This window comes from Haliaeetus albicilla, chromosome 10 (assembly GCF_947461875.1).
Source record: "Haliaeetus albicilla chromosome 10, bHalAlb1.1, whole genome shotgun sequence".
In the NCBI taxonomy this organism is placed as follows: domain Eukaryota; kingdom Metazoa; phylum Chordata; class Aves; order Accipitriformes; family Accipitridae; genus Haliaeetus; species Haliaeetus albicilla.
The window spans coordinates 33,884,714-33,905,224 of NC_091492.1; the positions used below are offsets into that span (position 1 = coordinate 33,884,714).

Below are 20,511 nucleotides of genomic sequence, written 5' to 3' on the forward strand. Positions count from 1 at the left end.
AGTCTTCTACTTGTCCTTGATTAGATGACCTTGGTTAGATGGATCTGTAGGGAGAGACGTTCAAATTTTTCATGAACTGCCATACGCTCCCCAAATTATGAGATTATCCTTTAAATGCAGTACATTATTTCTACTCTAGTTTCCAACATTACTTCACTGTTCTTAAATACTGGGAAATGACTGGTAACACTTACCAACATTCCTAATGTAAAAGCAAGGTGGGAAAAAACCTCAGACTTTCCAAAACACAACCAATTTATCTTTACAAATTCAAATTGTACAATATGATTACAAATTCACAACCAAAATGCATTTACATCCCCTAAATGACTGTGTGGTTCTCTATGATGTCTGTGTTGGTTTTCACTACAGAAAAGGGCTGGATCATCCATGTAAAAAGTGCTTTAAGACACACAAATAACATACAAATAACATGTCAGAAGTAATAACTTTTTTTTCCCAGTGTTGTTCACACCAACAAAAATAAATTACTACCAGAAATACTATAGCTGGACAAATTAAATACAAATGGAGATTAATCTGATAAAACACTTAACGTGTGATCTGTGATGATGATAAGCATGGCTTTCCCTAGTTTATGTCCCAAAAAAGCTTCAGTCCTTACCCAGGAACAAAGTAGAGAATAACACAGGACAGGAATTAATTTTAGATACCATAAAGCAATCTAATAATCCCCAGTCTGCTCATGAAAGTGACAGGGATTACAGCATAAAGCTAAAGGTTAGATTAATTTATCCAGTATTTTCAGAGAAATTTAAGTGGAGAGTTTTGGGATAAGAAGAAAAATATCAAACCTGCTGGCAATGTAGAAAATTCCACAAAGGCTTCCTTTTTTTCTCGTTGTTCCAGGGGAAGCTGCCAGGGCATTTGATGGGGCTTTGCCATGACCTTCACCTTGTAGGCCATATTGGGCTTCAAATTAAAAAAATGGTACTTGTAGCTAGCAGCCTTGACAACGTCAAATTCTTCTTCATTAAGAAAGATCACGTGACTGTAATTACTATTTGTAGGGAGCCAGGACAGCTCAGCAGAAATTTGGGTTATATTGTCCACTTTAAGATTAGAGGGGGCTACTATGACATCCTTCCCAACTAACAAAGTGCACTGCAGTTCGTCTGAGTTACCCTTGCTTGTAATGCTCTGAATTGATATTCGGTATGTACAAGTAGAAATGTTAAGCTTTTCTATAAGAGCTTTCGTTCTGCTTCCCAAGGCTATGTTCATCCGTACTTCTTTGTCAACCAGAACATTGTAGCTGCTAATGGTTCCCCATCCGGGTGGCACTACCGGTGGCTCCCAGCCCACAATGACACTTTTGGCTAGTTGTTTAATAAGGGTGATTTTTCTAGGATAAGGCACAATGTCTTCTCCAATTTCATCAATGTTCACATCCAGAGTCCCTGCGCCATTGCTGATTACGCTAGAGTCTATGTGACTTGGTGGACTTATCTCCAAGAGATCTCCTTCCAAAATAGGACCTGAATGGTTTATAAAATTCTGATCTTGTTCACTGCTTAATGTGCTTGATAATCGGGTCTCATTGTCTTGAACAAAATCCACAAAATTTGAAGGGACTAGTCCTCTTTGTCCATCTAGAAGTTCCCCTGGTGAGAAAGAGCAATGCCGTTAAAATCCTTGAAGAGCATACCTCTTGCATGTCAATGCCTTGCAAGTAGACAAGAGAAAGAAGAAGATACAAATGAAAACTGTACGTAAACAACATTCACAGTTTAGAATGTAAAGGCTCAGTGAGGCAATAACCAGAACTGCCAGTAGGCTTTCTTGCCAACCTAAATCTTGCCAGCAGGAAAAGCTGACAATATCAAATATCTTATAATTAGCTTTGCCTGCAAGGAGCAGCTTTGCTGGTGCAGAAACTCTGTTAATTAACACAATGATGATAGGGGTTATTTTAGCAACTGATTTGGTAGTAGATGAAGGAAAGCACTGGGAGCGTGTTTGACAGATGAACTGATTTGAATCTGCATGAATTAGCATGAATTCACAGATTTAAAAAAAATACCTTCATAAAAGCCATCCTCATCCATATCTCCATACACATAAAGGTACTTTCCTGCCGTAAGGGGGAGCTCTGCTTCTGGATTTTCATTTGGTCCATCAAAAGGGTTGTAGCTGCAATGGAGTACAGATGAGAAACATGTGTCTTCAACTTACAACCCCCACACAACTGAATACTAATCACAAAAAGGTGTACAGTTCCAAGGCTACACAGGAAGGTAATTCCTCAGTTCAGTCGTTTTGCTTCCCTTCTGAAATATATATTCTGAGTAGAGTCTAGGTCAGTTTGTTGTTCTGGACTGTAACTGTATCACCAACAGTCTGCCATGAAACGCAACCTATTCGCTTAAGCACTATACACTTAAACCCACATCTTTTTCTGTAGAATTTGCTTACATGTTTCTCACTTAGGTCTCTTTGAACACACTGGACAAAATCTTCTTTATTTTTTAAAGTGAATTAAAGCCAGCTCGGCTGTGGAGGTCTTTTCCAGTCCCCATATTCCATTTATTTTATAAGGCAATCTTTTACACAAGTTTATTAGCTTCAGCAGAAACAAGTTAAAGAAAGACAAAACCAGTGAGTTATAGCTAAACAAGCTACAAAGACAAAAGCTTCTTATAAAGTATTTAACTCCATATCCATCCTGAAAGAAATCGTGAGTCACAGAAATTTTTATTGTGACAGTACTTTACATATGAAATTTTAATGTGCAAAGCAAAGATGTGAGGAACTTTTAAAGCTTTCTTGCATTGATGAAAAAGCAATTTGTAAGAACAAATTGAGACATCCCCTATAAAGTAGGAGGTACACATTCTCATCTCGTTTAGACATTGAAGGCTAGAAATAGTGGTGGGTAAAAGAGCCATACCATGTTAAACTTTCTCTGACAATTAAAGCACATGGAAATGGCACTATTTTGCAGACAGTGCAAACAGGAAAGGGGTCTGCTAGCGATAACATTAGCTCCAGGTAATAATTCAGTGCATGAATAAAAGTGAAGCAAAACCAAATGTTGACTATTACAAATTTACATTATATATGTAATGAGCTGGGGTTTTTTACCTGTAACGGGCAATGCAAAGATGGACTTTCCCAGAATATCTCTGCTTTGAGGTATTGGAATTCTGATCATTATCCATCTATAGAGGAAAAAAAAAAAAAAAAAAAGACAAAATCAGACAGTGAACACACAACATTAAAAAAAATAAACTCTAACATGGAACAGAACTGGTTAATTTTACTTAGAAGGGCTTAGGCTAAAAAGGAACTGCAATTCGGATTCTAACAGAGCAAAGGAATTGAGCTAATTCCTTGACATTTTGCTAGAGTCACATCACTTGTCTAAGACTGGATGTTGGTTTTCCTCAAAAGCTTGCAAAATTGACAAAGCACCAGTAAATTGGTGCTTGGCCAGTGGAGATGGCTGAAGGAGATGTGGTATTGACCATACCACCCCTTTTCATGCTGCTGACTAAAGAAATAGGCATGACTTAACCATACCAGTCTCACTGACCACCTCACCCTCCTGACTAAACTTTTAGTAAAGTCTTCATTAAAGTATAGTAAACTCAGTTACTCCAAGATGACCTGCTGTAAGTGATATGCCTAGTTTTTCTGGGCATAGTATAGCTAAATGATCACATGGACAAGCTAGGTGATACCCTGATATTTTAAACAGAAAATAATAGTAGAAACCTGATACCAGTGAATAAGTACTAAGACAAATGCTGAGTTTAGAGCTGGTGCAAGTGTCAACTTCCAAACACTTGGAAACAATGAGTATCACATAAAATGTACCCCCTTGCCAATCCAATCCACAGCAACAGCATCTGTTGAATTCCAGCCTTTCCACTAACTGAAATAAATAATATATTTCTTCTGAATTTACCAACGTATTTAATTCAATTCTGCAAACCACACATTTATTCCATTACAAATCTGGTCTACAAAACCTGGAGATTAAATTGTGGTGCTGAATCAACACAGACTCCACCTATTTTAGCTCTGCGCTAGGTATCTCACTGGTAAAATAGTTATTCTTTCTGTTATACTTCGAGCCTAGTAGAGTTTCTAAAGTGAGAGATGCACCTCTTTCCTCCACTTATGTTACAGCATGCTGTGAACCCTTTCAGGAAAAATGAACAACTTTTTGCCTGAGCTTGAGAGAACTTCAGTTAAGGTAGAAATACTATGTTTAACAGTGGGATCAGATAAGATAAATTGACCAAAAATTGGCCAAAATATTACAGTCTGGACAGAGTGAATATTGAACTGCAACTTTCAGGCCTAAACTGGTCCCTGCTTGGTTCCCAGTATGGAACAAAAGTGCACGATGAAAATATTGAATCAAGTCACTTTCCCTCTGAATTAACTCTTCAGAGGTGAGTTAGCAGAACACACAATATTCTGCCAACACACCACTTCCAGTGAGAAGGACAGTAATAGTCAGCTAACAGGTATTCTCCCCTGTGTAGCATTTGGGGATGCAGGCAAATTTTCAAGGGTTATTATCCTAATACCTTTTTATGGGCATGTCACAAAGCTCATAACTAACCCAATAATGTTTTTTCTAGAAGAATTTGTTACTAGTAACAATCAGGGAAGTTGCAGATATATTTTTGCAGCATGTAACTTTTTTTTTTTATTTCAGACTTCACAGCATTATGCTCCATTTTTAGATTTTATTCATACACTCTCCCCCCTGGGTCTGGATACCTCTAAAAAAGAATGGAGCTTAATTTCTGTAAGCTTGTATATTTTAAGTATGTATCACATAATTACACTCTAGAAGGCACACAACGAACAATTCTGCAAAAGAGGGCTTGACATTCTCAGTGAGAGATCAATCAGAAATAATAGAAAAAGGGAATTAAATTTGACATATATTTCTTCTGTTCCTTGCTGTTAGTTCTGCTTCCCTAAATCTCGTTGCTAAGCTGCTTTTTCTGGTTTGGCTACTTCAGGCTGCTTTTTCTGTGGCCTCTTCAAAAAGCAGTGAATGTTTCCACTTTTCAGTAATGCTGCTACACATAAATATACACATATATTTATCTGTGGATAATCCTTAGATATGCCCATGGAATTCCTACTATACAAGAACCTAATATTTTGTTGAATATCCTACACCATACTCGGACTTGTGATCCATTTAAAAACATTTTGATTCTATCAACTTTCACAGGTTCAGTAGCAATGAATATAAAATAGATAGAAAATATGCACACAGTTTCAATTTATTTACTTCTGTAAAGATTAAGAATGGAATTCAGGAGTGTAATGTGAGGGGTAAAATCTGAAGATCATTTCCTCATGGCTGTTTGCCCATATGAAACAGGTTTTCAGTCTTTAATAGAAAATAATACCTTTCTATAAGGTTTTCAAAATGTGTCCTATACCTCCTTATATTTAACATTTGTCCTAAATATCAACAACCATCTTGCTACAGCGCCTTTGAAAAGCTCTTCTGAGCTTCCCATTGGCTTTCTACTAGGATTCTACTGAAAACCAGACAAGCTTTCTAAGAAAGGAAGAACAGAAACTTTCCAAAGTACAATTAAATACAAGCTGTAAAGTTGAATGGTGATAGAGTTTAGTGACAACATTCTGCAACTTTCACTTCCAGGTTGGTTACAGGCTCAATATCAGTTTAGGAGAGTGTGCTGGACACTGCTGTTAGCGGGTGCTGTCAGCCTAGTTGCAGTGAGAAGATTCAAACGTCAGGAAAACCAGGCAAAGAACAAGTCCTGCAGAAAGAGCTACTTCTCCGTCAGAGCATACCTGTCTGGACAGGGCACTGCATGGAATTTCTCTTCCATTTGCCCAGGCTGTATCACAGTCACACCTTTTGGTAGATATAATAAAATAATAATAAACCTACATAACATAGACATACAGCAAAACAGACAGAAATGCTAACTGACACCTCTTATGCACAGAAGTAGTACAACACTCTGAATGCATCATTGAAGGCTGAGGTTTTCATAGAAGCTTGAGGTTCTCACGCACACATTTTTTTATGCTGTGTAACTAGGATATCAGCTGAGACTTCTCTGAAAAAATCAGTTAAATTCACACTGGTCACATTCTCCAGTTGTCTCAGAAAATGAGAACACTCATGTCTTGACTTTTTAAAAGCAGGTGGATCAACCTGCATTGGTCCCCTGGAGAAGAGAAGCCTTGGCCCCACAACATAAATTTTCAGTAACAAATGTAAAAAGTCTCACGTCTGAATCAAATCTGCATCTTGGGGTACCAGATCTTGACTTGGACAGGAATGTAGGTTTGACAGACAGTTGTTCTGGTTTGTCTCCAGATATTTGAAGGGGTCGTATAAACTCTGAAATCACGCAACGACTTCCAGAAGGACTTTCATGACCTGGCAGTGAACAAAACACATATAAGAATAAGTAATTGTTCTCAAGCAGAAACACTGACAACTAATAAGCAGCAGTGAGTTATTTTTTCCTCTTGTTAGACATCATTCTAGAAAAACACCAAGGTAGGTAGACTGCAGAGTGTAAAAGTAGCTAAGCCTACTAGTTCCCAGGCTTTTGGTAAATTACATAAATCAACAATATGTAATGGAACATAATGTAGAAAGTGAAGGTATTTTAATGTAAAAAAATCAATGTTACAGTTTCCCCTAATGAAAAAAAAAAGTCCACCTTTGTTCTGAGCACCTTAATATCTTTGGAGAAGTTATCTGACATGCTGCTTAACATGCTGAGCACCAAAAAGCTGCTGCTGGAACAACAGTTCTTTTGGGGACTCTGTCATATACTGGAAAATAGAATCAAGTTGTGCATTTATCTTCTAAGAAAGCAACTGAAATGCTAATAATTTAGTTGGCAGGATACTATTTTTGAAGTGAAGGGAAGTGGTTTGGCTTTTTGCAGGGCAGTATGTTCCAAGAGCACCTGCTTCACATTCCTTAAGAGCTCCTTGTTAACACCAGTACTAAAACACATAATTTGATCACAGTGCCATCTCTCCAGTTTCTAAAAAAATGGAAGACATAGGCTATGAAAAAGCAAAAATCTGCAGAAATGCTTTTCGAATATTTTTATTGTGCTTTTTTAAAGCACTTAAAAAGGAAAAGACAGGCTATACTGCACATTTAAAGGACCTAAGGAGGCAGCCTTACAAGAGGCTGAACACTTTTACTTCCTATTGACTCAAGTGAAAACCAGGCCTAATGGTGAGGGAAGACAAGGAAAAAGAACAACTTCATCAAGGTTGCAAGACAGGCTAATAAAGCATAATATAAAATACTTCTACGTTTCTTCCCTTTTACTGCTAGTTTAGTCCCAAAACCACATGAAAACAAGCAGGAAATTGTAAACTTAGCCTAATTATACTTGCAGCATCAGCAGAAGTTATAGCAAAGCACAGAGTCTAGGGCATTGCTGACACAATCACATATGCAGAGTGCCTTCTCCTTTTTCTCTGTCATTAAGATAATGAGCCTATGCTCTAATTTTACAGACCCTGGATATGTGTAGGTTCAGCATTTCCTCTCCAGTTCTGCCAGAAGTCTGGACAGCAATGTTTTGCTACTGAACTGCAAGCTTCCCAGACGCACGTCGCCAGGAATTATCAGTGGAACCTCTTTATTCATATTGCAGAGGAGAATAAGCTCCAAAGGGTTTTTCTGGTGTGCTCCTTAGTCCAATATGATTAATTTTCTCTGCATCACTGTAATTTACAGCAGGACAGCTTAAGGACATTGACAGCAGGGAAATAGACAAGTCATCATACAAAAGATTAATTACAACCAGCCCCGCTTACAGCAATCCCCAGGCTGGAAAAGGGCACATTTTTTATTCTTGGAACCTTTCTCACATATATAACAGAAAAGTCATCCCTGTTCAGATATCTTTAGCCAATTTAGCTCCTTCTGTTTGCTGTTAATGTGCTTGCCATATCAGCCTGTCAGCGCCAAGCCTATAAATAACTGGTCCAATTGTGATTATTCATTCAAAGGAAACTGCTGTTCGGTCTCATACCTCCTGGATTTTTCAGGCTTTGTTATTGAATTAGTTGCACTACATACAAAATGTGGAGAAAGATTCTTGGACAATATAGCCCTTGCTTTGCATACATATAGGATGATAACCAGGAAAGGAACGCACATTATCAAGAACTCCAAGAATATTAAGACACTGGAAGATATTCAACTGTCTTATTTTTTCCACTTGTGAAACAGGGTACATAAAATTTACCTTGCGTCCTTAATACACAGGAGAGAAAATTGTGTGATAGTTGTAATTGCATCATGTGACTGGACACACCTATGGCTCCAGATGGTGCTAATAACTAGATACAGCCTACTCAGATACCTTACTTCCCATCAGAGTAAGCCTATACCCCTATCCATCAATGTACGTGGAAATATACGTTCTGCCCCAAATCTGGCTATGGAAAATGGATCTGTCTTCCTAACTGGACTTACTGCCACCTTCAGTGTCCTCTGTTTCTCTATTTGTTTGGCTACTTGTGCAATGTAACATCTCCCTGCTCAATAAAATCTGTCCTGGGTGCCATCAACTCCCGTCTGTTTATGAAAAAAGTGTGTGAAATAACAGAACCTGATCATCTAAGGCGCTTTCCCACGCTGTGGCACTGCTGTTATCTGGGACCAAAATGTGATCTATTTCTTAAAGCAGCTAAAAAATTACTGCATTTTCAAGGTATTCTAATATCTGCAATAAATTGGAAAGAACAGATTTTTGGGCGAGCCGTATCATCAACGTTAGCAGTTAGTTCCTGTGTATTCTGGACAGAAGACTTTTTTAAAAGGTCACGAGATGCTTAAATAATATATGTAAATTCATGCTGATTCTATGTATGTAGAGCCACAGTTGGATTTTAAAAAAAAAAATAAACACAAGCATCATCAAGCAATGCCTTTGCAAAAAGTGAAATTGAGATTCACTGTGCATGAAGCACACTCCTCCGGAAACCTCCTGAATCTCTGTAATCTCCTGATCATTTCTATAGAGGATGTCTAGATTTGCAGATTGTGAATACCTGACTACAGACAAAAATGGCTGTGTTTAAAAACTGGCCTAACTTTACCTCCAAAATAAGAAACAATTTCAAACTAGATTCTCTTGTTCATCCAAGGCAATTTCACTGATGTCCCCGGGCTTGAACAACAGACTGTGGAGGAATCAGACCTACAAGGACCGTTTTAAAACTTGCTAACTCATTGGAAACTAAGAAAAAAACTGCACCTTTCCTTTTATATTTGAATTCTGGAAAAAAACCTAAGAGTTAAAAATGAAAAATACAAGAAGTCAGTTCATAAGAACATGCAGCAGCTTCTGGAAATGTCTCTTTTTTAATCTAAATACTAGAGAAGAACCTTATAAAGCCACAGGGTTTTTGTCCATGAAGTCTCATAAAATTGATACAAGCTCAAAATGGCCTTTATTTTCCCATGATTGGCAAATATCTCTTAAGGAAGTCTGAAGAACACCCTTTCAAGGAAAGAGGCAAGGAAGAACACCAGAATTAATTTAAATATCTCAGCAGTATTAAAGCTGGCCATACTTGTAGTACAGTTAGACTCCATTTTATTTATTGGAACTGCTGATTCATTATAGACTACCTAAATTATCCAGAAAGGCCATTTAAATGAGCCTTTTATCTGACGAATAATAAATCTTAAGGTTTCTATATCTGATTGTGACATTATTGTATGTTTAGAGTGAACTTTTTATGTTCTAATCTATTCTGGCTAGGTGTATTTCATTTCCTGATACATTCAAACATCACCAATTAAGGCAAAGGAGCTGGTCATAAACTGATCCCATTTCCGTCATTTGCTTGGCTTTGAAAGCTGTCCTTGTGTTGCCTCTTGTGTTCTTTCTTCCTCACACATAATAAAAATAATTACACTTCTGGTCTGAAGAACTCGCTGTAGCATTACCATCATTATTGTGAAATGTTTGATTTCAATAATTAGAAATCCTGCCCATTTGTTCAAACATTATTTATTACCAGTGCGTTCATACTGAGAATGAATATCATCCAAGGATTTCTGATATTTACACACTAGTGCTGCAGGTCTTGAATTCTAAGTGGCACAAAAATCAATAGTTTATGAGAAAAGGTTTACAGAGCAAGGCTTTTAAATGACTTCAGTACTGACCTAGCTGTGTTTTCTGTGGTTTTAGTCAAGGGTTTCTTGGAAGATTTCTGTTTGTTATGTTTTGAAGGTTTTTTTTAAAAGCTGTTTCCATTAGTATTTCAAGAATAAATATAAGTTAATTTGGAGAATTTGACTGAGGACCTAAAAATCAACTAAACTTTTTTATTTGAGGGTTGGGGTCTATTTAGATCAATTCCAAAGATGCAGACTGGACCTTCACTAGCTGCCTAAAGGACATTTCAATACCTAATTACCTTTCCTTTAATTGAATTGTTGCTTTGAAAATCCTGTCCTTAGAGACATGAGGAGCTAATCCTGTTGGTATTAAGGAATTTTCTACTACATTCTTATGGCTATCAGGTAATGCCTTCTGAATTCTCCATTTAGTGCACTTTAACATCCACTTAGGTAAGACTTCCAGATCCAGAAAAGCCCATAAACTAATACGCACCACAGTGGGCAAGACTGCAAACAGCTCGAATTTTGTGTTCAAAAACCCAAGGCATACAAAGTACAAAGTTACTGAAGTGAAATGAAAGAAGGATGTCACCTTGGTTCCTTTTGACTTGGTTTCACATTGAGTTTAGCACCCTTCACTGAAAATAACTGCTCATCTGTAACGATAGGGAAATTATTTGTGATTTCTAGGCCCTATGCCTCAGAATTTTTCTAGAAGCTTAGGAAGATGAAATTAAAAAAAAAAAAAATAAAAATCAAGATTATTTCATTTTTCCAGTTCTTCTTTGTACTCATTTTAAAACAACTTCTGGCAAATTTGTAACTAATGGAAATTACCTGCCATGTGTTCCTTTGCAGAACAAGTAGTTAAAGTCATTCTAGCACGGGTCATACTGAGCTGGTGAGCACACCAGCCTTAATAACACCATAGTCATAATACACAATCTAACATGCAATTAACACGCAAGTTACTTTTGGTGTCCTCAGGTAACCTCTTGCTTTGATCTCTGCAATTTTCTTATGAATAATAAATAGTTAACAAAGTTGTGTACTTAGGAGGAGCAGTTGCCTCTGGCAACAGATGACCTGGTGAAAGTTCAACACAGATCTTGGAAAAACACATACTGTGTTGAAGATACTAGGCCCTATAAATGTAAGAACATCAATACAGATGTAAAGTAAATTTTTTTTTTTATCTTTGCATTCTCCACTTCTTTTAAAATCGAAATCAACAATATTTTTGTTGTGACTTTTCTGTTTCTAAAACACCTGGCAGTTACATGTTCAAATACTATTTTAAACACAGTTAAAAATTTAAACACAACCTTGCACAGTTTAGTAAGCAACTGTAGATATTATCCCTATTCAGTTCTGTTAAAACATATATCCCATGACACTCCTTTCCTACAAAAATCACTTTGTGACAGAATTTGTGGTTTTGTGTTCGCTTCCATTGACAGGTTTTTTCAATGTTTTACTTTCAAGTTTTTATGGAGAAGTGTATATTTTCTGTTGAACAAATGCAACTAAATCAAAAGCATTTTCATGTTCGTCAAAATATTTCATTCAGTTTTCCCATTTTGTACCCAGCTCTGTTTACAAGTTTCTTTTATGTAATGGCTAATGCAGTGTGGGGGTCTCTGTGCTTTCCTTCACCAAGAACTGCTACTTCAACAAGATAGCAGACCTACTCCTGTCTCTGAAACAGTGAAGGTTTTACAACAAAGCCTGTGTATGCAGACAGTCTTTCTTATTCCAACAGCAGTAGATATTTACATATGGCATATATCATTTTAATACTGAACAGGTTTCTTATCACTACATCCAACAACAATTACTGAGAAATCTGACATCAGTGCCTGAATAAAACTGGAACAACCTCAGTGAAGACTTAAGAGATACTCTGAAATTTAATCAAGTCACAAAACAGAAACAGGGGTGAATTCTATCCTGCATTTGTGCAGTCAAACTCTATTTACATCATTGAGCTGCGTCGTAAAACCTACAGGGCAGAACAGATACCTACAAATAAAACTCTGGTCCTTACCTTTGCCTATAGAAGTGGCTATTCCATTCATTAACTGGGAGAGAGATTTACCAGGAGAACCAGGTATATCTGAGGATGCCACCGAGTTACTGCTCAGGAGATCAATCTTCCCTGCTTGCTGTCGAAACTTCTCCAGTTCTCTGGACAAGAGGTTAAATTGTTCGCTCTGTGTCCGGCATTTCTCCTCTAGCTCTCGGACCTTGGCCTGCATATGCAAGACATAACACAGACATTTGACTGAGATCAGACTGAGCTGTGACAGCATCAGGTTTTTCTGATGTACCAGGAAGCCAGGATAGGCAAACTATTTGGAATAAACAGGCCCACAATCACACTTTTCTCCCCCCCCAGTTCTTACCCGTGTTTAGTACGAAACTTTTTAGTAGCCCTGTAATATTGAGGTAAGTACTTCCTTCATCCCCAATTTCCAAAGGTGGGAATTCCTCATCATATTTTTTGGCAGTGCTAAAAAAATCACTGCCAAGAACACCTGCAAACAGATCCTATAGCTTTGTGACTTCTACACACGTCTGAATGTCACTTTTGTGTGCTTTTCCAACTTTTTCTAAAACTCAGGTATTTTTCTGAGGTTTGCCCATCCTCTGCTACTAAGTTGAAGCCTCCTGAATTGCTGATTAACATTTATGTATTAAAAACCACCACCAACAACAAAAACCCCACAGTGGTTCATGCAGAATGTGGGCCTAGCTTCTGGCTGAATTCCCTTTCAAAAATAATGCTCCTCACTATAGATGCCAAACCACACAGAAGTAATTCAGATACCAGCCAAGAGGAGATCATTTGTAAGCTTGTGAGAAGTACCAAAACGTCATTGTTGGCAAACATTTTTATTTTAATTTTGAGGCATCAGGCTTCAACAAAACAGAACCCTGGCTGAAAAGAATGACAAAGGGCATGACAATTGAGGATTTCTTCTACAGCTTTTACTCAAAACATATATAAGAGTAGTGAAGACAGTAAAGCATGAAAAAAACCCTTTTATCCAAATCTGTACATTTATTGTAATAGCTAAATTAAAGATATAATAATGTTTTCAATATAATGCATTTAAATTTCAATCTGTATTTATAAACAGCCTGTATATCTGTTTGCATGCACTATCAGATATTCCTGAAGAGAAAAAACACAAATCTAGAGTGCCCAGAGAGTTAGGAAAGAGCATATTAACACCTGTTGCAAAGACTGAAGAATCAGCAAAGCTCCTGAGAATTTCATTTGTGAGGTCTGATTTTTACGTCAGGGCAAACAGTTGGTCTGTACTCTGGAAATGTGCCAGAGAAAGAGTGCCGTCTGAGACCTAGGGAGCACTCGTGTCTTACGTGCTGCAAGCAGAAGTAGCTCAACAGAGGCAGTAATAGGGTCCTTCTATGGAAAGCTAATGCATTATATCCTTATCTGATGCTTTATGATGAACAAACATCACTTTCCTTCATTAAAAACCCCTTTATAGCATATGCCTAGTTAAACAACTGCACTAACGAAGGAAGTTTGGAAATCAATTAGATTCTTTCAACTGTACTAAAGGTTTCTTTTTCTTGAAAGAAAAATATTCTTAGTTCATATAAGGAAAACTGCACATATTACATATGAAGAAAACGACATATATTACATACCACCTATACAAAGATCTTACCGCAGCTAAAGATAAACGAAACACTTATAGTCCCCAGAAGAACACAAAAATCCAAATTTCCAGTACAGAAGGTGGTACCGTTTGTTCCTTTTTTGGTAACATTTTTAAAGCTACGGTGAATTTTGAGGATATAATTTCTTTGTTTTCATAAAACACAAATTAATTTAGTTCTGCTAAAGAAGTCTCAGGGTATCTATCTGACTGATTATGAAACAGAAAACAGTAAGATACAGAGACATTGTAGGAGTTCTACACAAACATTAAATGCTTTGATTTTTGTTTTTAGTCTTTCATCTTTTCATGTGGTTTTGAGCAACCGAAATGTGAGCCTTTGCTACTTGTTAATTTGCCGCATGAATAAGGCATCTATGTACAATTTTAAAAGAACATCAAACAAACAAAAGAGTAAAGTGGTTTGGGTTTTTAGATCCTCTCTTTTCAATGGAAAGTTTAAGGATCAGCCATTCAACTCTCTGAGTATATACTGACCTTTCCACATGCAGTTATGGAAACTCTAGCATAAAATAAAAAATAAAAACATCACAACCCAGACCCCAACACAATGCTAAGGCTGCCTTAAAAATATTTTTGAAAAAGTTTTAATGTATTATTATTATTTATTAATTTAAAATGTATTTTCATTTCAGTATATGCCTTCTTTGACTTTTCTTTTGAGTATCCAGAAACTTCAAGTTGTTCTCTCACGACAGTACGAAGCCTGGAATAAAAATGCCTTTACCACTTTTTTTAAATCAAGGTTGTGAGTTAGAAGTGAGCACAAACTGGTACTATATAAAGAAAAAATTGCCATAAGATCCACAATAGCACTAACAGGATCCATCCCCATACCTATCTTTGTTTCTTGACTTCACGCAGGTGCTTGGTTCACTGTTAGCCAGCCAGCTCACCTCACTGTAGAAAAATCTATGTATTCATGTATGTCACTGCAGAGCAAGGCATGTACTTACACTCTCAGAAGTTCTGAATTTTATTCTGTACCATGGTTCTGCCCATACAGCCTACCCTAATAATGATGGCACAACAGTGCCAATTCTACCAGATGTCCCTAAAACTGGATCTGCCTATAGCAGTGGTTGCGGGAAAAGACATTCTCTACTGTATACCATATTGAATGTGTGACACTTAGGACTTGCTAAGTTTCTCATACAATACATAGTGCTATTTCTAAAACTTGAAGAGCTTCTTAAATGGAAAATGAAGCAGACTTAATCCATTACAAGACAGATACTGTTCACACAAGACAGAGAAGATGATGAGCAACTTTCCAGGTGGACAGGCTTGAATTCAGACTAGTAATTAGCTCACATATTCTGCTATGGAGATATCATTTCATAGTTCAACTGTTTACATAGCAGCAATGGCTTTCAGTAGGTGGCTCAGGTGAAAACATCACATAAAATTATCTCTGTATTAACAAAGAAACAAGCTGAATTCAGACAAAATCCACACAGTCAGAAAGCTACAATCTTGAATAAACTACCAAACCATTCTTACTGGGCATGCTCATAAGAAATTAACTTTCAAAACCAGTATCTGAGTTCTCATTAAATCATGCCATATTGGAAGTTTAATCTCTTGTAGAAAAAAAATCCAATTTTGGTTCTTTGGTATTGAGCCAATAAATGCCAGGCATGCTTGCATAACAATGGTTCTAGCACACATCCCATGCAAGGTTAGGCAGGACTCTCATACTCATTTTAAAGGGAAAAGTGCAGGATTCAGGACAGGGGAAGGAGAATTTATGCCCTAAAATACCTGCATGCTGTCCAAGGTGTTCTGGATGAAGTGCAAAGCAATAAATTCCAAACAAGACACAGTAAACAAAGAGATGTGAAATAAACAAAGAAATAAAAACAGTTTTGAACACTTTTTTTACTTTTCAAAGCAAAAGATATTAGAACAGTTAACATGTGTAAAAACATGCATTAACACAAACCACGCTATAGAACGTTTCAGAAATCAATACCACTGCTGATCTTAAATTGCAAAAGGCAGATTAAATAAAATCCTAAGAATTAATGGGTTTACGGCAAAAAAAAGCAAAAGCTTAGGAAACCTTGATGGGGTTATGCGAATCAGAGAAAAATCAGCTAAATAGGAATTTTGATTAGCTTGAGGGGGGTAAATAATCACTTCCCTGCTTTGATTCTACTGATGTTTTCCTGCATCATATACTTTCCACCAGGCATTAAATAATAATTTAATCTTATATTCTTGAAGGCAAAACAAACTTAATATATACAATGATAATGAAAGCCTATGAGGTAAACACTTTCTGTGGGAATATTAATTTTTATAGGTACAATAAACAATTTTTTAATTTTTTTTTTTTTTAAAGATGATCAATGCACCAGAAAAACCACCTTCCATCAATGCATGACCAGTAAATACACAGAAAAACTACTGTGAGAAGGTAAAAAGACTAGAAATTACCTTCTGCTAAAAACAGATTTCTAAATGCAATATTGACAATGCACTTGCTATAATCAATTTATGGTATCACATGTTCTTTATGATATGTACGTTATGTTAAGACTTAATAACCATTTAATACCTTTTCTTCAGGAAGAAAAACTAATTTGGTACTTATCAGTGAAAACCTATTTTGCATGAAAAAAGAACAAAAATGAGGAAAATGAAATCTTGATGCAGTTAATGTGCTATTTACTTGTGCATCTATATTTTCTGACACTTTACCTTATCCAAGTACATCAAATGATATGATCGGAACTTAAAGATCTGTTGAGCCTAGTTTTGAAAAAACTGGGGAGGAATTGTTTGCTTTAGGAACCTTCTTACAGGAGTTCTAATTTCTGCTAGATGTTGTTGTCATTTGTCCTATCTTGCACAACACTGTGGGTCAGCCCGCATTTCTAAACAGCAGACAGCAAAGGGAACAAAAGCTTTTGTCAGCACCAGGCAGATATTCAAATGTACTGATTTATTTCCATTCTCCTTTGATTTTTTGTGTTTCTGTATGTAATTTAATCATAACAGTATGTATCTATTACAAAGGTTCTATTATTATGAGTCTCAGTTCAAAATCTCTAAAAATTTCACTCCAGTCTAGGACAAAGAGATTTTGCCAACCTTGCCCTATTCCAACTAAAATTGACACCAAAGCTCATGGTTTTTGAATGGGAGTAAGAATTTGCTCCTATTCTTCATGTCACTTCTATACAAGACCCAAGCAATTCTGTATCCTTCAGCACAGAAGACTAAATTTTCAGGATTAATGACTTGAAGAAAGGCTTGAAATGTGATGCAAGATCCATAAACACAACTACTAATGAATTTACAGGTAATGTCCTGTGCCAAGACCATAATTGCTATGAGCAATTGCTAATGAAAATACTTAGATTTCTTGATGTATCTTCACGGATGACGTTGTCTTTATGCATGATGTCAGTATGTGAAGGTATTAGGTGCCTTAAGAGTTAATAAATCAGATCGTCTGAATCATCTCTCAAAACTTAATTTATTTAACAGTGTTTACTTACTAAATCCAATAGTCTCTGGCAAATTCTAAAAACATATTACAGCATACTTAGGAAACACTAGGAAAGGCCACTGCTGGTGATAAACAGCAATAGGATTAGAGGCAGTGGGTATGGATAGCATCCAGAGAAAAATTCTGACAGGATACAAGAATAATACTCTTCATAATGAAAGTGCTCAAAGACTGAAAGAGGTTGCCCATGGAGGTTGTCATATCTCCATTACCAGAGACATTTAAAAATAGACTGGGCAAGGCTTTGAGCAGCCTACAATAATTTTGAAGAGGGCCTTTCTTTGAGCAGAGAGTTGGACCAGATAGCCAGAGGTCCCTTCCAGATAGAATTATTCTATGTTGCTAATTAAAAATTTGAATATGTTTCTGGTGCTCTTGATTTTCAAATGTCCAGTTCAGACTACTTTGAAAAGATCTAGTTTTCCAATAAAAAAAATGAAGTGTTCTCTCTCTATCACACCCCTTGAAGGTTTTTCCAAGTATCCAAATTCTTTCATTTAAAAGTTTTGGCTCTTTAGCATGTTGCTTTCTGTTTACTAGACAGTATTTAATTAGGAACCTTAGGCAATTGATTGGTATTTGCATCTATATTTCCAGCCTAAACGATAATAATTCTCACAAGTAATCACTTCCTTTTTATATATCTGATAGTATTTTACAAAAAATGGTACCAAATTTTCCATTCTATACAAAGAGAAACTGAAGTACACACATCATTTCCAACAGCTCAGCTTAATGCACTCCTAACTGAATTACAACCTTTAAAGGATACAATTACATTAGAAGAGACACATCCCCCCCCATTTGCCTACATATTACTTGAAACTTTCAAAAGTGATGATACTGTAAAGTTATTACATTCAGAATGGAAGCTCCACATGCAAAGGTAACAGAAAGGCTATCTTCTTACCTCTAGCAACTGAACTGCTCCTTCATGTTCCTTCTTAGCTTCAACCTGAGCCTTGTTTTTATAATAGAGGAGAGGGAAGAGGAGAGGGAAGAGGAGAGGGAAGAGGAGAGGGAAGAGGAGAGGGAAGAGGAGAGGGAAGAGGAGAGGGAAGAGGAGAGGGAAGAGGAGAGGGAAGAGGAGAGGGAAGAGGAGAGGGAAGAGGAGAGGGAAGAGGAGAGGGAAGAGGAGAGGGAAGAGGAGAGGGAAGAGGAGAGGGAAGAGGAGAGGGAAGAGGAGAGGGAAGAGGAGAGGGAAGAGGAGAGGGAAGAGGAGAGGGAAGAGGGAAAAGGGAAAGAGGAAAAAAAAAGGAAAGAAAAATCAATTAGTCATGCCACATATAGGATGCTCTAACCATATAAAGTAGCATACTGTATACTCAAATCCAAAGCCAATTACAGTCTTGAAGGGATGGCTCTGCCAATATTACTACAGCACTTTGGTTCCAAGCCAGTGAAATAACTGCTTATTTTTAGGAGATTGAACCTCAGTGAAGCTTAATAGCATTGGTATTTTGTTAGACCAAGAAAAGCATGCTCAACAAACTGCAAGAACACATCAGAAGCATCTCTGAAACCCTCTAAATTAAGACTGAAAAATAAGCTTGTTATTCTACATTGCAGGAGGTTCATAGTGTAGAAACCTGCCATACCAGCTAGGAGAAAGCAACACAAAAATTAAGCTCATTCTTTACATGCAACAACAGTATTTATCATCTATGTAAATAGCTCACAAAACGCTTCAAGGCAACCACAAGAAAGGCTGCCTATAAACAGGAGTGCAACATTTAGGGTCCAATCAACTGAGTCAAAGAAGAAAAGAAGGCATCAATAAGAGCAGAAAAGTGTATTTTATGTAGCTCAGAAATTCAGTTACCAAATTTTGGTTGGGAAAAGTCTAAACCTTAAAAACAAAAAACCCAGCACTCGGTAACTTTGTGTTATCCTCACTTTATTTCCATTTAAGTTTTTGCTATCTTTTTTATTAAAGCTTGCCCAAGATAAGCAAAACTTTTTATTAACCACTGTATCAGGCTGATAGCAGTGTGATGCACTAACTTTGCCTCTTAGCTCATTACAGGCTGATAGCAGTGTGATGCACTAACTTTGCCTCTTAGCTCATTACTACTGTAACCCAAAGACCACATTCTGCACATTCCTCATCAGAGAAAAGTCTTAAAGCCCTCCAGTTTAGCAGAGGGCACAGACTTTCTAATTTAATGGGCCAGATACTCCCATGATGGACACTGACACAGTTATGTTACCTTCATTTTCCTCATCTGTGGGGGCTACCCTACTCTGTTACTGGTTTCAGTGGAAGCTGGGTCAGGCCACAAAGTCACAACCAAAAACATACACCCAAACTATACTTCACTGTCAGGCATGACAATAAAGATTCCTTCAGTGCTGCAAGCGGAAGTCATATTTCTTCCTGTACTACAGTAATAAGTCTTATTGCTAGCACCTGAAAAAATATTGGCTCCACGAGCATTAGCAAACATATGATGACAGGTAATAGGAAACCTTGTGTTATCCATCATTACAAGTTTAATAACACCTACACAGAATATGAGTTCTTGATAAATGATTAGAAAACCTGCATCAACAGCTATCTCTCTTTTACATCGAACTGTCTTGTATCAAGGCTTTCTTGGAGAAAAAGACTATCTGATTCCCTATCAACACAAACCCTTGAGGAACAATATTATATTCTTCCTTTTAGGCTGAAAATCTGATCAGTCTGTACATATATTAAAAACACAATGAATTTTTATTTATAATTTCAAAACGTGACAGCAATTGCATCAGACTGTACCAATAACTTGCTTCATTTTGAAGTGCACATTTCTGTGGTTCAGCAGCAACTTTACAACAGTGACAAGATATGCCGTGAAATGTCATCCTGTTACTGCCTGGAGTTACTACTTTCTTTTCACTGTACTTTTTCAAGTAATTAGATGACTCTAATTAAAAAAAGGAAGAAAGAATTTAACACACATGTACTAGGTACACTGGGAGGTCAGCTCTGGATGAAATGTGAGCCAGCAATTCCTGTTTAATGATGGAAGCAAAGTATTATAGTTAGGTAACAGATTTATTGCAATTCTTTTTCTGACAATATACACTGCATTATAATGTTGAAAAGAAGGTGTGTTGGATACCAGCAGTCTAGAGAC

General features: G+C 36.9%; 1 protein-coding gene across 21 annotated transcripts in view; it reads right to left on the reverse strand.

Moving 5' to 3' along the window:
- Nucleotides 1–20,511, reverse strand: part of RIMBP2 (RIMS binding protein 2) — a 156,918-nt gene that overhangs the window by 36,832 nt on the left and 99,575 nt on the right. For 14 of the 21 annotated variants that reach the window (XR_011326642.1, XM_069794901.1, XM_069794899.1 and 11 more), the window contains 7 exons: nt 18,300–18,350; nt 15,634–15,654; nt 12,204–12,408; nt 6,267–6,418; nt 3,106–3,182; nt 2,045–2,154; nt 816–1,625 (listed from right to left, as the gene is read on the reverse strand). Coding sequence is in view for 20 of the 21 variants with exons in the window: in XM_069794901.1 (XP_069651002.1) it covers nt 816–1,625; nt 2,045–2,154; nt 3,106–3,182; nt 6,267–6,418; nt 12,204–12,408; nt 15,634–15,654; nt 18,300–18,350 (1,426 nt within the window). In the remaining variant the exon portion in view is untranslated. The remainder of the gene's footprint in view (nt 1–815; nt 1,626–2,044; nt 2,155–3,105; nt 3,183–6,266; nt 6,419–12,203; nt 12,409–15,633; nt 15,655–18,299; nt 18,351–20,511) is intronic. The other 7 variants (XM_069794907.1, XM_069794896.1, XM_069794903.1 and 4 more) reach the window with 1 other exon arrangement.